Consider the following 18,820-nt stretch of genomic DNA (forward strand, 5'->3'; position numbering starts at 1 on the left):
CCTGTCCCTTCACATCATAGAGAAGAGCCTGCACCATTCCCACTGTCCTTCTTAGAATCTGCCTTGCTGTTTCTTGACTAGATGGCTTTATTTTTGCCACGCTGTCCTCCCTTCAAGTACCTCCCTCTTTCCTATTCAGATCTTACCCAGGACTTAATGTGTAGCTAAATTCCCCCATTCCTCTGTGAGATTACTTGACTTCCCAAATGCAACATCTCCCTCTTTTGAGCAACTAATTCAACCTGTTAGAGCATTAGTCTCTTTGTAGTTGTTAATATTCTTAATTTCATATTCTGGTTTACTCTCCCAAATTAGGAGCTCCATGGGGGTAAGGATTATAGATCTCGCTTTTTGTGAGTTTCTCACTGCGACCAAAATGATGTTTCACATCTAATGAACTATGCTTTTCAGTTATAGAATATTGATCCCAAATAGGATACAGAATCCCATGTTGCCCTTCTTTTCACAGAACGAGGCAATGGAGACTTCCCACATGTGTCTGTAATAATCCCAATTACAATCTTGAGCTTAACTATTACCTCTTCGGGAAAGGTTGCCTGATATAGCACATAATAATACAGGACACTCAGTTAAATTTGAATTTTAGGTAAACAGTGATTTATTCTCTTTTTAGTATACATGCATTCCTCAATTCTTTTTCTTTTTTTAGTTTTTATTTAAATACCGGCTAGTGAACACACATTGTGATACTAGTTTTGGGTGTACAGTATAGTAGTGATTTAACACTTCTGTACATCACCCAGTGCTCATCACGACAAGTGCATTCCTTCATCCCAATTCCCAATTTTCTTAAATTTAAAATTAAAAATATCTGACCTACATGACTCTCTTCACTTGCATTTATCCTTATCCTTGCCCTGTGGGGTCCTATTTTTATTTAAAATTTTGGTATTTGTTCAGTGTGAATTTTTGGCATTAATTTGATTTTTGGAAAAATACTGCATTAAATTATATATTACTGAGTTCTTTGGGGCCCCCTTAAATGTCGTCTCTGAGACCAGTGTCTTATTGCCCTCTCCCTAATTCCAGGCCTATTCTGGTTTTATTTTTTCATTTCTCAAATGACAATGATGAATGGCAGTGGCAGGAAGAGATGATTCCAGTGTCTAACACTTAGTATTTTTTTTTCGTAATCATTTTGTATATTCACACTGTCTTGATTTTTTGCTTTTTACATTGAAAAGTTCAGTGATCCAGTTTTCTTCTCTCATAGCTGCATTTTAAACCAACTCGTAACTGTTAGTTTTTCAAAATAAGTTTTATTACTCTCATAAATGGAAAGGAAATCTGGTTCTCAGAATGATCATGGGCTAGACCTTCTCATATGTTAATGGTGGACATCCTGTTTGCAAGGAGAAAGCTAAAGAGAAAAGCAGCAGCTTTGGCTGCTACACTTACGATATGCCTGAATATGGAGACAGGGCGCCAAAGTCACACTTGCTGTGTAACTAGCTTCCCTCCCCAAATAATGTAGCACATTGTGCTTCTCCATACACTTGTCTTTTCTTGGAGCTATTTGTACACTGATATCTTAACTTTGTAAAATGTTACCACTTTGTTTTAAGCTCTCTCTACCTATATACTTCAGTGTATACACATGAAAGGGTCAGAATATGAGTTTAGGCAGTAGAAAAGATACGGGGATTTATAAGATTTTAGATGGTTAAAAATATACAGGCATATACTCTAGTTTTGTTTTGTTTTTAATAAAAACTATATAGGGTTATACATTAGACATTTGTTCAGAAACATAGTTAATTAAGCAAGTTATGGAAAAAAAATGACTGCTTTAAATCTAGTTGTAAGTAGACGTGTGGTGTATATATTAGCTTTATGTATCCAGAATCTAGTCATTGGAAGAGAATATTTAGAAATGTCTTGAATGGTAATCTCTATGGATCCTCAAAACACACTATCTTGTTATCATTTCATCATATATACAAATTACTATAGATACCTACATGACTCTGTAGAGACTTGAATATAGAGTAAGAATTAACTCACCAGTGGGACCATAAATAAATAAATCTGTAGGGTGTTTGACTAAAGGATAGATAATTTAATAGATTTGACAAAGCTTTTGAGAAGAATTTTCCCTTATAAGGAAATAATGCCATCCATAAAGTTATGTAGAGCTTTCCATCCATGGGAATTTTGTTGTTCCTGATGTGGTCTTAAAAGATAATGGAGCTTCTATTTTGTTTGGTTTAATTGTTTTACCATAGCCATAAAAAAAAAAAAAAAAAGAAAGAAAAGAAAAGAAAGAAAGAAAGGAAGGGAATGAGGAAGGGAGAAAAAGAAAGACAAAGAAAGAAAGAAAGAGAAGGAAAAGAAAGGAGGAAAGAAAGATGGGAAGAAAGAAAGGAGGAAGGAAGGAGGAAGTGGGGAATGAAGGAAGAGGAGCGGAAGGAAGAGGGAGCAGGGAGGGAGGAAGGAAAGAAGGGAAAAGAGAGGGGGGGGAAGGAGGGAGGAAGGAAGGGAGGAAGGAACAAGGAAAAGAGAAAAAGAAACTATTCAGTGAAACTTCCAAACTCTGAAGAGAATAATTTATTAAAGAAGAGATTTTTGGGGGCGCCTGGGTGGCTCAGTGGGTTGAGCCGCTGCCTTCAGCTCAGGTCATGATCTCAGGGTCCTGGGATCGAGTCCCGCATCGGGCTCTCTGCTCAGCAGGGAGCCTGCTTCCCTTCCTCTCTCTCTCTGCCTGCTTCTCTGCCTACATGTGATCTCTGTCTGTCAAATAAATAAATAAAATCTTTAAAAAAAAAAAAAAAAGAAGAGATTTTTGGATTTTACATTTGTTTGTTTTGCCTTACCTCTCTGAAGAGGTGTTTTCCTTATGATTTTAAGCTGTGGGTTCCTTAGTGTTTCGCACCCCAGTGCGTGACAGAAAAGAGATCCCAAACAATATATTTTGTAGTAAAGCATCTCTTCCGACTTTGATACAGAAGTTACAATATGGTAGGATGTATTGGTATGATTCTGAATTCTGGTGATTTATTTTAAATGTTTTCTAATTTAGTTTTTATCATCTCAATGATTTTCTATTCAGAACTGTGCTAAATAAGAGAGCAGCAAAACCCATTTGTATTTGAAGGCAAAAGCCAACATCCTGCGTTTACTTAATTGATGAATGTCTGGAGCAGGAAGAAAACATACTTGCATGAAGTTGAATATGGACATATGTGTAAACCATCCTGAGAATGTATTGTTTTTCAGCAATTTAAATTTTTATTTCAGAGAAAATTAACTTTAGAGTTTAGAAAACTAACACATAATAGCTGTTTATTGAATTTCCTCTTTCCCGCTCTCTCTCTCTCTCTGTGTGTGTCTTTCTTTCTTGCTTGGATTCTTCCAGTCAAGTGTGTTTTTGAATTTTAAAAAAAATTTTAATATCTCTAACCTTGAATTTTCTAAACCAGAGATTGTTTCTCTTCTCTTAATAGACTGGAAGAAAAGAAAAAGGAGATCCTCTAAACATTGCCATTGATAAGATGACCAAGAAAACAAGAGACCTAAGGAGACAGGTACTGTTTTTGTTTTTATTTTACGTGCCTGGTACTGAGTGGTGGTTTTCAAGAATGTCCTTTTCCAGGGTGCCTTCTAAGAGCTGACATTCAAGTTGCTATTCTTCATAGCACCTACGTGTACACAGAAGCATTTCATCAACAAGGTAGAGTCTGCTGAGCAGACAGATGTGACAGCCTCAAGAGGTATGATGAAAACACCCTCTGAAAAGGAAGCTTGCTCACTGCCCAGAAACAATCTTCCCAGATAGAGACTTGATGAATTCACTACCTTCTCCATCTATTTTTCAGTTTTCCAGATGCAGGTATACAAAGAGCCAGTCTCTGATTTCTGCTAGTTCGTTCTTTCCACAACTCCGAAGGCCTTAAATGAATAAACAAGAATGCTGATAGCTAATGAGAAACACAACTCTTAATCTGATGGGCTAATTAAGGTCTCTAACCCTGTGTATTTCCTTTAGGGATCCATGTCACCAAGGGAATGTTTGCTGATCAGATGGTTGTTTGGGAAACTGAGGACTGAAACAAGGAAAGTTAGTTGATGATTTGAATGGCTAATGGTATCATTACTCTGACAGGTCTATTTTTGGGGATGAAAAAAATCTGGTTGGGGCTCCATTTTATCTTGAAGGTGCTATATCAACACTGGTAACCCTATTGTCTTGTAAGCTTTATTTTATTTGTTTCCATAGTGAGCTCTACTTTCTTTGGTAGTGTTCTTTCTAGAAGAGTTATGCCATCCATTAAGTTGCAATAAAATCCCCTCTTGATTTCTGCCTGAGAGGCATCCTGTCTCCTACTGGTAGCTTTTGCATAGTGTTGATTGTGTTAGTCAGCTAGAACCAGTCACTTCCCTGAGACAGCAACAACCTTACTTTGTGCAGCTGGAAAACCTAGACTGACATGACTGCATCTTGCCCTCGCTACTCTTAACATGTCAAGTACAGATAGGATTAGCAAGGTGCCTAGGCAAGAAGGACCAAGAAGCAAGTTAGAAGTGGTTTGAATGAGAGGAAGACACCCCTTCTAATAATTACTGCGAAGCTTCTAGACTCCCTTCGGGTTATCACCTATAGGTTGTAGGCATGCTTGAGCTACTGTCCTCCAGAAAAATCATAATTAGTTCTGGAATATGAAGACTCATTTACCCAGCTAACAAGTCCTTGTTGGGGAAACATTAGCTTCTCATTTTATCTTAAAATGAGAGGGAGAATAAAATGATGTCCTATACCAAATGGATATTTGGCCAGATCTATCTTTTTGCCCTCTTAAGCCATCTCTTCAATCAAATCCCCATCTGATATGAAATGATATGAGTGATAGGAATTGGGACTGAGGTTAATGGGAAACATTGAATCAGGTATCCAGAGACCAGGGTTTTATGTCTAGCTCTACCACTCAACTGGCTCTGTGACCAAGGATCTACCATCTCTTTGTCTTTGTTTCTTATATATGAAAGTAGGGAGCCAAACCAAATCTCTAAGCTCTCTCTAAGCTGTATAAGATTGAATGACCCCCAAAGAAATCTGCACTTGTTTCCTATGTCACAGGTCCTATTGCTTGATAATCACAGATTTTGAAGCAGTGGAAGTACATCTTCTTTAGACCCTTTCTTTGGCGAGGTGGTCAAACAGGCAAAATTCATGGTATGAGTCTTCCTACCTCCCAATCTCTTGGTTTTAGAAGAGACCATTCTGTTACATTCAGGAACTGGCAATCTCCTCTCTCTGAGCTTATGGACCTATCATAGCGACTTTTAAAGTCCTATTAGGAAGGAATGGATAAAGTAGTTTTTACTCTGGTTTTAAAATTTCTCAGGAAAGGGTTTATTCTTACTGAGGATAGTGGCAAAATTTGTAGATGGAATTTATGGTAAAAGTTGAAATGTTTTGGTGACAAGTTCTTCCTTGGAGGGCTTCTTTTAGGATGGCAGGGGAAGGAGTATAGCATCCTTTGAAATCATTCCATGCATAAAAGAATTAATTTTCTGCTCACCTTTCCCAAAGATCGAGAAGAAGAAGGATAAAGAGAATTGTTTCATGATATTAAGATCCAAAAGTTATGGCATAATTTCACACCACATCCCCAAATTTGGTTCAAACATCTTTCTCTTTCCCAATTTGCCTTTCTAGAACTAAGATGGTTCCCATCTGTCAGTTCCATCCCTGTCCATATGTTGGGATATTTTTGTCTTTCTTTCCATCTCTTCTGTTTCTCCATGTACACCTGAAGTGGTACAGAAGCTTCTCTGATCTAAACAGAAGCTACCTAGCATTTACCCAAATGGAACTTGCAACAACTCTGATAGCGTGCATTTTCAATTTGGGTAGCTAGTTAATTGGATTATCAAGGTTTCGTCTGAGTATCTGATAGCAGCGAGCTATTGCGGCCCAGTGAATGCTAGTGGTTCAAATCAATGCATTTCTGTGACTGAAACACTTTCTGTTCTTTACTTTATTGACAATCCTTTTTAGAAGACTTTTTAAATGGGAGCCTTCCAGTGTCCGTGTCCACTTCCCTGTACACATGTAATCCTGTATATAATATTTAGAGCAATCAAATCACAATGGGAAAAAAAAAGCTGAAAGCAAAGAAAAACATTTCTAGCGACTTTCCTCAAGTTTCTACTGTCAGTTTCTTGCTTCTTCCTCATAGCCCTAAGGTTGGGTAGTGTCCTTCAGAAGGGTGACCCTGGAGTCCTGCAAAGTTCTGGTCACCAAATTAAAAAGAAATAAAGTCAATCATGATCATTATCTTGAACTTCCCTAATTGTAAAAAGAGAAAAAGAGAGACTTAAATTCATAGATAATTGAAAAAAATCAAGAATAATTGAATAAAAAGGATTTCTTTTTCAGTAGTATTTTCAAGTAAGTGGGTCTCCTTTCTCTAGACAGTATATCTCAAAGAAATGGGGAGTCATAAATTATGAAAAAGGTTGTGGGAACCCCAGGGTGTTATTTAAAATTGATTGGCTTAGAACTGTCTTGCCAATTAAACCCATGAGAGTGGGCAGTGGTAGAGCAGAATCCTCTTAAGAGTATTTTGTTTGGAATTAAAAATGGATTTAGGGGAATATAACTGCCAGCTTTAAGCATTATGTTTTAATTTTAGAGTTGCGGGCACAGTATGCCCATGTCTGAGCTATTGTCACTGCTGTGATTCTGGAATCAGACCATTATAAAAACAAAAGCTTTTGCCTGACTCCCCACCTGAGTACCTAGTAGCCCACATGGTCTACCCATCCCTTAAGAGAGGACCCAGTCTGTGGCTGCCGGCTGCTCTTCAATGTCCTCCTTGTATGTGCCACCTGTGAACTCTTCTAGGCATGGTCTCTTGATTTTCTCTAAGCTTACAGGATGCTGGTCTGTTCTGGTTATTATTTTGGTCCTGTTATTAATTTTTGTTTTTCCAGGTTGATAAGCAAATCAGGACCCAAATATTTCCCTATGAGAAGCTAATAAATAATAATCATAACAAGTTAGGGCATTGCTAAACTTAGCAAGTCTCTCATTCCCCAAACTAATCAAGGGCCTAGTTCTTATCCCTTCACCCTTAATAACCATCCCAATAATTCCAGCAATGAGATTCAGTGTCAACTTGACAAAAGTGTCAGTTGTGCTATTATAATCAAAACACTTTCAAACAAAAATCACATACAGAATGCTTTTACATCGGGATGAACGCTTAAGAAAATAGATTATATAACAAAGGATTTAAAAACAAACAAGCAAAAAATGTTATTGGATGGTATGTTTAAAGGTGTATTATTCAAGACCCTGCCTCCACTGAGAACTTATGTAAGAAATATGACTAAAGGTGGGCAGTAATCAGCAGTAGCTTCTGAAATCGCTGCCCACGAAATGAAAACTAAACTCTGACAGGTATCGAGTCTGTAAAACATGCCAAGCCCTCTTCTAAGTTCTCTCCATGAATGGATCACATTTAATACTCATACCAGCTCTATGAGATAGAAGAGATGTCATCATGCCCATTTTACAGATGAGGACATGAAATGAAGTAATGTACCCATGGCCTCATGGAGTATGGATATATAAAGGTTTCAGTCCAGGCGGCTTGGCTGTAGGGTCTTTGCTCATAACCCTTCCCCATTCTGCCTCTCCATCGAACCAGCATATGCAATTGGGTCACCCATATACCAATCTACTCTGGGGGGGGATGTAGTTGGGAAAGAAGGAAGGTTCACATGAATATATAGAGGTGCTTTATGATTTCCAGCAGCACTTTTAGTACTTCAAGGTTTGGGGTGGGTGACACGTACATACTATAGACAGAAAAAAAAAATTCTGTGGTGAATATCAAAAAAATGGTTCTTAGTTGTGTTATGATATTGTCTCTCAGGTTTCCAGCTGTTATGCTCCACCGGGTCCTCTTTTTAAAAAGTGCTATTATGTTGAGGTAGCTGGCTTCTCAAAGTGTGAGTTATAGATTTTGCAAAAAAACATTTACAGAAAAAAGGAATTTTAAGGCATTCAATTCTTTTTCTCACATCTGCTCATGATGGGGCCAATTATTTTTAGAGTCATTGTAAGATAACATTTAAAATCATTTATTTCCAGACTTAAATCTGCTTTTCCTCATAAGGACACAAGGCTATCTATATAGCTACAATAAAAATAAAATGAAATGAAATATTGATTTCTTCCAAATGTTAAGGTTTGTGTTCTTCACACTGAAAACCTATGTCAGAGCTAATAATCCCTAGAGTTTGTTTCCTAGGTCAGATTGTCTTGCTGCTGTAGAAATATGGAGACCAGAGAATGATCATACAGTGATTGGGACTTGAAATACAGAATATAAATAGCTCAGAGACAGACAGAGACAAATTGCATCAGGACCACCAAAGATCAGAATCAAAAAGGCAAGGAGGAGAATGACAGAGGTAGCAGAGGGCCCAAGAGTGCTGTGAAGGGTCATCCTTTAGACATGCCTCTTGAAAATGGGTTATATATTCCAGCCATCTCTACCTTAAAAAAATCCTAATATGACTGCCCTGAATGTCAGAGTACCATATACTTATTTATCTCCTGGTAAATACTCATCAGGACAAGTTCAAAGTACACGATTTCATCCGTTGGAAACTTCTTAAAATGTCACTATGGGTAAACTCTTCCCTTATGTAGACACTGTTCAAAGCATGAAGTGATCTAATTTCTTCCTATGAGCGAGCATATAGTTGATTACTCACATATTAACACAGTCTTGTGTAGGACACCACGCTTGACCTCTCCCTCACTAGTGAGTCTAGATCACAGAACAATTCCAGTAGCTTGATCAACATTGAATAATCAAATAACACACTGTACAAAGCAGAGGGATCTATAGCGTATGTGTGAATAGGAAAATGCTCAACCAGGCAGGTTTGTTCTCTTCTGCTAATTTCCCCAGGCCCTGGATGTTAAGGAAAAGTGGAAAGGGGAAGGGGAAATAGCAATGGCTGAGTCCCCAAATTCGAGTATCTGTCTTTGATCTAATCTCTGACACCTTCTCCTGTTCTAGGCAATTAAGAAATCTTGACCCTCACATTGGACAATCAGCTATAGGATTATTAAAAAAAAATCTACCGTATTGTCTAGGATGAAATTCTTCAGAAGGAAATATTGGAAGATTTTTAACAATGATGATTTAAACAACAAGGATTTTTTCCTTTTTTTCCTTTTTTTTTTTTTAAGAATGTTGTTTTAGCTTACCAGAACACTCATCTTGATTAAATGAAGTTGGCCCATATTCATTGTTGCAGGCTATATTTAGACTGGGGTTTCTTATCCAAACCTGTCACTGCAAGGGAGATAATTTTAAAGCATGTTGTATGAGAGTTTGCCACTATGGCCTGAACTGAAGTATTTCTAGAGTTGATGATAGCAGCTAATCACTGTTCTGTCTGAACATACTCCGTGGATCATTGCAGCCAGCTTGTGGTCAAATATATCTGTTCCATTTGACCCCTCCTTGCTGACGTTATCTTGTATTACCTGAAATAGCTGCTGGCATCCGTTTTTCCCAGGGGAAATTTCCATCAGGGCAGCTATTTCTTTATCTCCCCATTTCCCAAGGAGGCTGGATGCATCTGAAATTTAAAAGTGAGTCATCTTCCTATAGGCTCTGCCTTTCCTGCTGTGGCCACCAGCCCTGGTAGCAGTCCGTTTGCCCTAGGATCTCATCAGTGTGCTTTCCTGGCTCCAGTGAATGTCACACTAATGATGGCAGAGGGAATTCAACAGTGCTCTTTGCTTGGGTTGAAAATTGTGAAAAAGAGAATGTTGCCTATAATGTCCATCTCTTTACTCTATATGCCCTTGACCAATCTTTGTCTTTTTTGGCTGAATGAAATTTCAGCCAAATCCTCACTCCACCCCCACCCCACACAATTGTGTACTTCCCACAGTGACTAACTTTCCAAGAGAATTGCAGCCCTGTACAGCCCCTCCCATTATCATTCTTTGAATCCCCATCAGTCGTTCAGTCTGGTGGATTTCAACTCCTACATGCATGTCCAGTCCATTCCTTCCTATCCACTCCCATTGGCACTGCTTAATTGCTTTTCATAAAAATGATGGTCACAACCTCACAACTACTCCCCTCTACCCCAGCCTTCCTGCCTTCAGCTCACTCTGGCTCCAGCAGTTTTAAGTCAGCACTCACATATCCTCATGCTTTTGCACTTGCTTCTGCCTAGAATGCCCTCTCGCCCTTTTTTCCCCCCACCAAGAAAATTCACAATTTTTCTGAATGCTTTATCTCCCTCTTCCCCGCCCTCCCCCCCCAGGAAAATTCACAATTTTTCCTACAAGCCTTAGTTTAAATGTCACCTTATCATCACAACCTTATCCAATTCCTATAAACAGGGTTTATCCAGTAAGCTCTGGAGCATTTTAAAATACCCTTATTATGACACTTTTTTACAGTAGATTTATTTATGTGACTTTGCCTATTGCCAAGTGTTGTTATTATTACTATTTTTAAAGGTTTTATCTGACAGAGAGATAGAGAGCACAAGTAGGCAAAGCCACAGGCAGAGGGAGAGGGAGAAGCAGGTTCCTGGCTGAGCAGGGAGCCCAGGAACCTGGAATCATGACCTGAGCTGAAAGCAGCCGCTCCACCGACAGAGCCACCCAGGTCCCTATTTTTTGTTTCTTCAGGACGTATCGTAGTTGCCAAAATAAAGTAACCCTATACCGCACAGGTGTTGAAAGAAGGAAGACCCCTGTACGCAGGCTTGGCACCCAAGAAACGTCACAGTCATCAATTTCCCCTTCATTCTAAACTCTCATGTCTCAGGTTCCATTGATTTAACAACCAATTTGTTTAAAAAAAAAAAAAAAGTCCACTTACACTGTGATAAAATATCTATTTGCCTTTTAACAGAGAACTTCAATGCCTTAATCCAGAAGTTCCCTGTTGCTGGGCTGACTTTAGAGAAGTAGCTCAAGAATTGACTAGAAATACAGATAATACAGCTCCATCTTGGGAGACGGATTTCATGTACATATGGTGACACGTTAAACTCTGTATTGTAATAAGCTTTACAGATAATCTGTGATGTTTTAGCAGGTTTGATTTCCTTTGCCTTTGTTTCTGAATATGGGAACTTTAAGACCTCATTGTGGTCTGCTTGGGGATGCATCTGAGGACTGTGAAGCCCTCCAGCTTCTAATCCTCTACCGGAGCCTCTGCTAGACCTCCCCATTTCACAGATACGATACCTGTTCAGATTGAAAGAGATTCCGTGCTTGAGCCCTGTCTCCTCATGGACCAAGATTAGAGATGGATGGTCTGTCTGATTGCTCACTGTGTCATGCACAGAGCCAAGACAAAGGCAGGGAGAGTAGGCACTAGCCTCAGGTACACAGTTTTGGGAACACCGAAAACCTCAGTAATCTAAATAAACAGTATTCTCATCGGATTTAAAAAAGAGAAATGAATGCAAAAAAATCCATTATGAGCAAATGATCAACACTGTAAATAAAGGTAGGATCAGTAACAGGGCAGTCACCAGAAGCTGGAGAAAACCAGGAGTCCAGATCCTATCTTTATTTACAGTGTTGCTATTTTGTTTATGATGGGTGAATCTTTCCTCAGTTTTGGCTCTGCTCCAGAGTTTCTATCTATTAAAATCTTTACTGCACCTGCTGTATGAGAAAGATCCCCCCGAAAGTCTCAGTGTCAGGTGGTTTTCTGTCTTCCCCCCGACATTAGTGGCAAAAGGGCTGACTTTAAAATTTTATGAGATGACACCTTGGACTCCAAATTTGAAGACCTATTTGAATTGTGGTATCTTTTAGGTTGTCTTGCTCCAAATGCATTTTTTTTTTTTTATATTTATCACAGTGACATGGGCTTTTTATGGCACTCTGAAGTGCTTCAGAGAAAATGGAGAGCATTTTAATACTGCTGATTTACTCTTTCAGGTCTACGGTAATTTCCTTACTGCCTAATTATAAGGCTCAGTTTAATTTACTCTACACATAATGTTTACTGATGCACATATGGTGCCACATTTCAGGAAACTGTACCCAGAACAGGTATTTTTGTCAGGCTGGAGCATGGAAAATTTCCTTCATATGCAGGGAAAAAAAAATGCTAAGAAATGCAATTGTCTCAACAAAGAATGTCCCCCAAACAGAGGGAGAAAAAAAAAAATCACATCTATCTTTAACTTCATGAAAAAAGATACAGTCTCTTTAAATGCTTATTTTAAAAGCTGAATAATGATTTTATATTACATATGTACAAAGATTTCCAGTTACCCCCAAAATTGGGAGGTAGGAATTGGGGAAAGGAGAGACAGGAAAGAAAAGCAGTGATATTTCTGAGCTTACTTCTTAACTGTCTCTGAAAAAGGAAACATGATTCAGTAGTTATGGATTCATAGACTCTTAGAGGTAAAAGGTACCTCAAAGTTTTTTTTCCCCCAGGGCAAAAGTTTTTTATTCAGCCTCCTTAAAACCCCTCTATCAGCTTCCGATTTAGAGATTGGAGCTTATCCCTGCACCCAGCAATTTTAGTTGTTAGAGAATGTGTTAAGATCAGTGATTTTGTAATTATCAATCATTGATATTGGGTTTTTCGGCAAAACTGATTTTTTTTTTTTTTACTTTGCCTGTGATTAAGACCCAGATAAAATTTCAGTAAAGAACTCTATTTAGAGTTCCAAAGACTTACAAAGAGTCAATATTATTGCACATGGATTCACAGCTTCAAAATCAATTGGCTTGCCTTCCCATAGCTTTGAGTGCTAGGAGTAGGTAGGCTTAGGAACTGAGCAGCTGATGCTGTCTTGTCACTGAGATACCTGGGGTAACTATCTCTCATGGTCATCTGAGCCATTGCTCTCATTTGTATCTGGTTATGTACAAAGATCAAAAAAGCAAAGCTGCCCACTGAAACTGTTTGATATTTGTTTAGTGTCCGTTTTTTCCTTAACACTTTACCTTCTATCTCTACCACAATCCTATGGAGACACAATCCTATGGAGAGGGCATTACTATCAAGAGGCATTTTTTTAGGGTGCCTGGGTGGCTCAGTTGGTTAAAAGACTTTTTTTTTTTTTTTTTCCCAGAGTAGAGTATCGAAGTCCCAGAAATAAAATTAAATTTCTTACTGATACAGAATTCCTAATTAGAAAATCAAAGTGAGGGGTGCCTGGGTGGCTCAGTCAGTTAAGCCGCTGCCTTCGACTCAGGTCATGATCCCAGGGTCCTGGGATCGAGTCCTGCGTCAGGCTTTTTGCTCGGCAGGGAGCCTGCTTCTCTCTCTGCTTCTGAAACAGAATTCCTAGTTAGAAAATCAAAGTGAGGGGTGCCTGGGTGGCTCAGTCAGTTAAGCCGCTGCCTTCGACTCAGGTCATGATCCCAGGGTCCTGGGATCGAGTCCTGCGTCAGGCTTTTTACTCGGCAGGGAGCCTGCTTCTCTCTCTGCTTCTGCCTGCCACTCTGCCCGCTTGTGTGCGCTCTCTCTCTGACAAATAAACAAATAAATAAAATTAAGAAAAAAGAAAGAAAGAAAGAAAACCCAAGTGGGCTGACTGAAGCCGGTTCTTTCAATGACTGTAGTTGTTAAAGTTGTTAAAGTTGTAGTTGTTAAAGGGATACACTTTGGTCTTAGTTTATAGCTTTTATTAAAATTTTCTTACTAGGACAAGTGTCAGTTAAATATTAATTGATAATGAGTCTTGGGATTCTCAATAATAATCATAATAGGCTTCCTGTTTAATATAATCACCATTCTATTTCTTCCTTTAGCCATCCACGTTGTCGCAAATGGCAAGATTTCATTTCTTTTGATGCTTGCATAGTATTCCATTGTGTATATATACCACATCTTCTTGAGCCATATCCGTGTCCAGCCCAATGCAAGAGATGGAACCATGAATGAGATTTTTAAAATCATTTTTCTAATTAATTATAAGGAGGGGAAGTAAAGGACTTTCTTTTTAGCTGGGGGATATCTGATTAAGTGCAGATCAGGAGACCAGCAGACCTGCCTGGTATATTCAGTGGGAAACAATTGAATGGATTATGCTATGGTATTCCAGGTTTAAAGGAGAACCATTTGTCCTGGACACTATGGTGTTTGGAGGGGATTTTCCATCTGACCCAACCACAGGTGCTTGTGAGAAGTTTGAGTGGATAACCACTCTCAGCCCCTCCTTTACCGTTCCACAGTTCCCTGGTTTGTCACTGAGTGTGTCAATCCTCTTCAATGTTAAGGGTGGGACTTCTATATTTTTATGATTCCTTTAATTTTAGCAAGTATTAGGCTGCCTTAAATACCTGTGCTCTAAGTTACAACTGTGTAAAGGAGGTGACTGAAAAGCTGAAAAGCACCTTTGGTCATGGCAAATCGGGAGGTCTGGACCCTTGAGGAGGGTGGGGGGGTGGCACAGAGTTGAAGGGGCCGGAAGAAGTCTGCATTAATAATTAGAAGCATGCCTGACTGAGCAGATTTCCCTCAGCACCTCCTTTGAGATCTGTAGGCTTAGATCAGTGTGGCCCTGAGGCTGTGCCCATAGATGCCATAATAACTAGTTGAAAGTGGATCACTTGTGACTGATCAACTAGTTATTGTGTCTGCATATCACCACAGCAACCTGCTTGCCTGGTGCTCTTTGGGTACATTCTCTGTGTGTTGAGCCCGTCTGTCAAGTACCCTCAGTTTTTGTTTGTTTGTTTGTTTGTTGTTTTGTTTTTGCCAAACTGGGGAGAAACACCAGGATTTGGAGTTTAGTCCAGGTTAGAGCACTTATGTCAAGCAAGTCAGGCAACCCAGCCAGATATCCTCCTAATGCCCCCAATTCAGGGGGAAAGGCCAACAAGTTTTACACTTCCAAGTAACCTTTTCTCTTAATTCCTTGCCTCAAAGCTTTTGCTACAAAAGGAATTGCTTAGAGACAATTGGAATAGGCTATATTTTCTAGCAGAGCATGAGGCAAAGGGAGAAGAAAAGTCAGCTTGGTCAAATAATACCATTCATACCGGCCACTTGAGGGCTTTTTGTGGCCATCTCTAGCCTCCTGGGTTTCTTAAGCAGATGGGTCCAGCAGGTGCTCAGCCATAAGTAAGCAATGGGTGAATGGAGCTGAAATAGCCAGGGAATCGCAGTAGCAATGCAACAGAGTGACACAGACTGAATGGAATGCTATCAGACTAAAATCCATTGACAAAACTATATACAACAGGCACCTGTAAACTACTACCTGTGGCCCCGGTCTGGCTGTCTGCCAGAGTTTATGTAAATCAAGTTGTACTGTCAGCTCCTGTGCTGCGGTGGCAGAGTTGAGTACCCATGGAAGAGATCAACCGGCTGCAAAGACTAAAATATATACTACCTGCCCCTTCACAGGAAAGCAGGCCAGCCTTTGCTCTAGAAGTTAAGTATGCTTGAAATACAGCAACTATGTGTAAGAGTCCAGATTTCCCTGAAAAAGGGAGGGTCCCTCAGTCGAACTCCGTCTCCTGCCTTGTTCTGAAACATCTTTAGCACCCAGAATCATTTTATAGGATTCCTCCACACTTGGAAATGCAGAGTAATCACTGGGCCTCTGTCTGAAATGAAGCCCCTCTAGGGAAAAATTCAGCAGCTGTTGGAAATGCAATGCTGTGCAATAGTTAAAGACAAGAAGCAAAGAAGTATAGCATATGGTGGCAGAACTCGGGAGAGCGAAGTTAGCTCAGAGGCAACAGTTATCTATCATTGGAATAGAGCAGAGGAGCATGGTGAATAATTTTCCGTTTTAGAAAATGTCCTGGGCTCCTTAATGACCATTTGTGGACCTTTAGAGGGTCATGTGTAAGTAACATCTGAACCAACAAGTAAGGACCTGTCATTCCTCTTCCTTTACCCAGTAGCATCTTATTCCCCTCGTTTCCTGTCCTCCTCACGTGAACTGAAGTGGCACTCATCTGGTACCAGGAGTGGGAAATGGTGAGTTTTAGCATGGCTCTTCCCAGGGGCTCTTGGAGTTACAATGGGGGTTCTTTGGAGGCCCACAGGACTCTGCTGTAAGGTGAAATGGCAGGGAATTTGGAACTAGGAGCCAGATGATCTTCCCTGGTACAAATTCTACTACACTGTGGCAGGTATGCAGGACTGACCCCATCTGAGAGAAATATGGTTTTGGAAAGTTGTTCTCTATATCTTCCTTCAAACTCTTCAATCATATACCTTTTATAGGCTTCTGCTGTTTTTTTTTTTTTAATTTTTTAAATTTTTAAAATAAACATATAATGTATTATTAGCCCCAGGGGTATAGGTCTATGAATTGCCAGTAGGCTTCTGCTGTTTATCTGCCCCCAAAGCCATCCAGTCAGTGACTGTTTCTTCAAATTACCTATGCAGTTGTGGGGGACTGAGCAGCATTTTATAAGCCTCCTAAGGGTCCTTGCTGGGCATTTTATCTGATGCAACTGTTGACTCTCTCACATTGGATTCAAGTAGCTCACACCCATCCAATGCCAGCTAATCAAGGACAGATACTACATGCTCAGATTGAAATATCCAGGCATCTAAATTTAGATTCCCTTTTGTGGTAAGTGGTGAATGAGGGGTGAAAATGCTGGAAAGTGGTTGAATAGGTGTGGGAGTAAAGGATAGAAAAAAGGATGACCTTTGTCCAGTTGGGATTTTTGAATTTGGATAACCAGGTTCATAAACACATGGACCTTAATTAAGTAAAAGAGCACAGTCTTGGCTTCTGAAGACTGGACTCTGGTATTTGCTCTGTACAATCAGTGGACCATTTCCTTTCCTCATCTATACAACAAATAAAATGATATTCTCCACACAAACCATACCTCTTACCTTCACCGTGACACTGTAAAGAAGATCAAATGGAATGATGCTTAGAGAAGTTCTCAGCGAACTATAAAAACAAACAGGCACAATATTATTATTAAAGGTAATAAGCACCCTGACACTGAGTAGACTTTCCAAATATACAGGAGAATCCTTCTGCTTTTTAGTGTGGGCTAAGGGATCTGAGCAAGGTAGTTATACCGGAAATGTCTTTTCCGTCTTTACCTATGTTACCTGAAATTCTACCCTTTTGACAAATGCCAAATCTTCTGGGCTAACACACTGGGTATTTGAAAGTATGTCTGTCATGTTGGAAGCGTGGAGAATTTCTGAGAGAAAAAAATGTAAGAAAAACCTGAGAGGAAAAAAATCTGAAGTAATATGATGTGAAGGAAATGTAGCAAATTTGGACCTTTATAACAAGTTTCTTAGGCCGGTCTCCAACACATTTAATCAGAAGAACTTACGCTTACCTCTAAGCAGCATCATTTATGAGGCCAGTCAAGTATATATATGGTCAGGTTGATCATTGCAGCCTTATTAGTAAAGAAGTTTTCAACAGTGAGAGTAGATGGCTTGTCTTGTTTTTCTCTGGGCCCGTGGCCAGACATAGTGCTTGGTAAACCAGGAGCTCCTCAAATGCTGGTAACAGGAATGAATGAGTTAATACCAATCACTGAGTAGAGAGAATGGAATAAAGTAACAAAGAGGTAAAGCATATTTTTCCTCTCTGTGAACTTACTACTCTTATTATAGTATTTCTGCCTCCTCGAACTAATTGTATTACTATCTACCCCATTATATTTTTGTAAATTTGCTCTCAGTTTTCCCCCATTGGCACTACATTTATGTAGATTTTTCGTTTTGGATCCTTTTTCTTCCTGCTTTGAGATCAGAAATTTTCATACCCTTTCTGAGATATGAAATGCACAATTGAAGACAAATAATTCAGTGGCTTTTATTAGTTTTTCAAAAATAAACATTTAGAGGCAACAATATGCATGGGAAAGGAGAGTATCTTTTTTAAAAAAAATTATTTATTTATTTGATAGAGGGATAGAGAGTACAAGTAGGGAGAGCAGTAAGCAGAGGGAGTGGGAGAAGCAGGCTCTCTGCCAAGCAGGGAGCCCCATGCAGGGCTCTATCCCAGGACCCTAGTATCATGACCTGAGCCGAAGGCAGATGCTTAACTAACTGAGCCACCTAGGTGCCCCGAGGATAATATCTTCAATAAAGGATAGTTTCCGGTGTTAGGAAAACTGGACAACAACATGCAGAAGAATGAAACTAGACTCCTACCTTACACATTTTACCAAAACCAACTCAAAATGAAGTAAAGACTTGAGTGGGGTTTCTCAATTCATTAAACTTCTAGGGAAAAAAGGGGGGTAAGCTCTTTGATATCATTCATGGCAATGATTCCTTAGATAAGACACCAGAAACAAAGACAGCAAAAGCAAAAACAAAAAAAAGTGGGGCTACATCCAACTAAAAAGCTTCTACACAGCAAGGGAAACCATCAACAAAATGAAAAGGTGACCTACTGACTGGGAGAAGATATTTTCAAAGCCTGTATCTGATCATGGGTGAATAGCCGAAATATATAAAGAATGTATACAACTCAGTAGAACACGCACAAAACTTTTTTTTAAATGGGCAGAGAACCTAAACAGTCATTTTCCCAAAGAAAACATGCAAGTGACCAACAGGTACAAGAGATAATGCTTAACACCAGTATATCACCAGGGAAATGCAAATGGAAGCCACAATAAGATACCACCTCAGACTTGTTAGAATAGCTATCGTCAATAAGATAAGAGATAGCAAATATTGGTGAGTATATGGAGAAAAGGGAACTCTTGTACACTGTTGGTGGGAATATAAAATTAGTGTGCCCGCCCACTTTGGCAAACAGTATGGCGCTTCCTCAGAAAATGGAAGACGGAATCGCCATATGATCCAGC

At 39.4% G+C, this 18,820-nt stretch overlaps 1 protein-coding gene across 6 annotated transcripts in view; it reads left to right on the forward strand.

The window, feature by feature from the left end:
- The window catches only part of CTNNA2 (catenin alpha 2), a 1,142,447-nt gene that overhangs the window by 849,852 nt on the left and 273,775 nt on the right, over positions 1–18,820 (forward strand). For all 6 annotated transcript variants that reach the window (XM_059188197.1, XM_059188196.1, XM_059188200.1 and 3 more), the window contains one exon: positions 3,465–3,545. In XM_059188197.1, the coding sequence (XP_059044180.1) occupies positions 3,465–3,545 (81 nt within the window). The remainder of the gene's footprint in view (positions 1–3,464; positions 3,546–18,820) is intronic.

This window comes from Mustela lutreola, chromosome 9 (genome assembly GCF_030435805.1).
Source record: "Mustela lutreola isolate mMusLut2 chromosome 9, mMusLut2.pri, whole genome shotgun sequence".
In the NCBI taxonomy this organism is placed as follows: Eukaryota; Metazoa; Chordata; class Mammalia; order Carnivora; family Mustelidae; genus Mustela; species Mustela lutreola.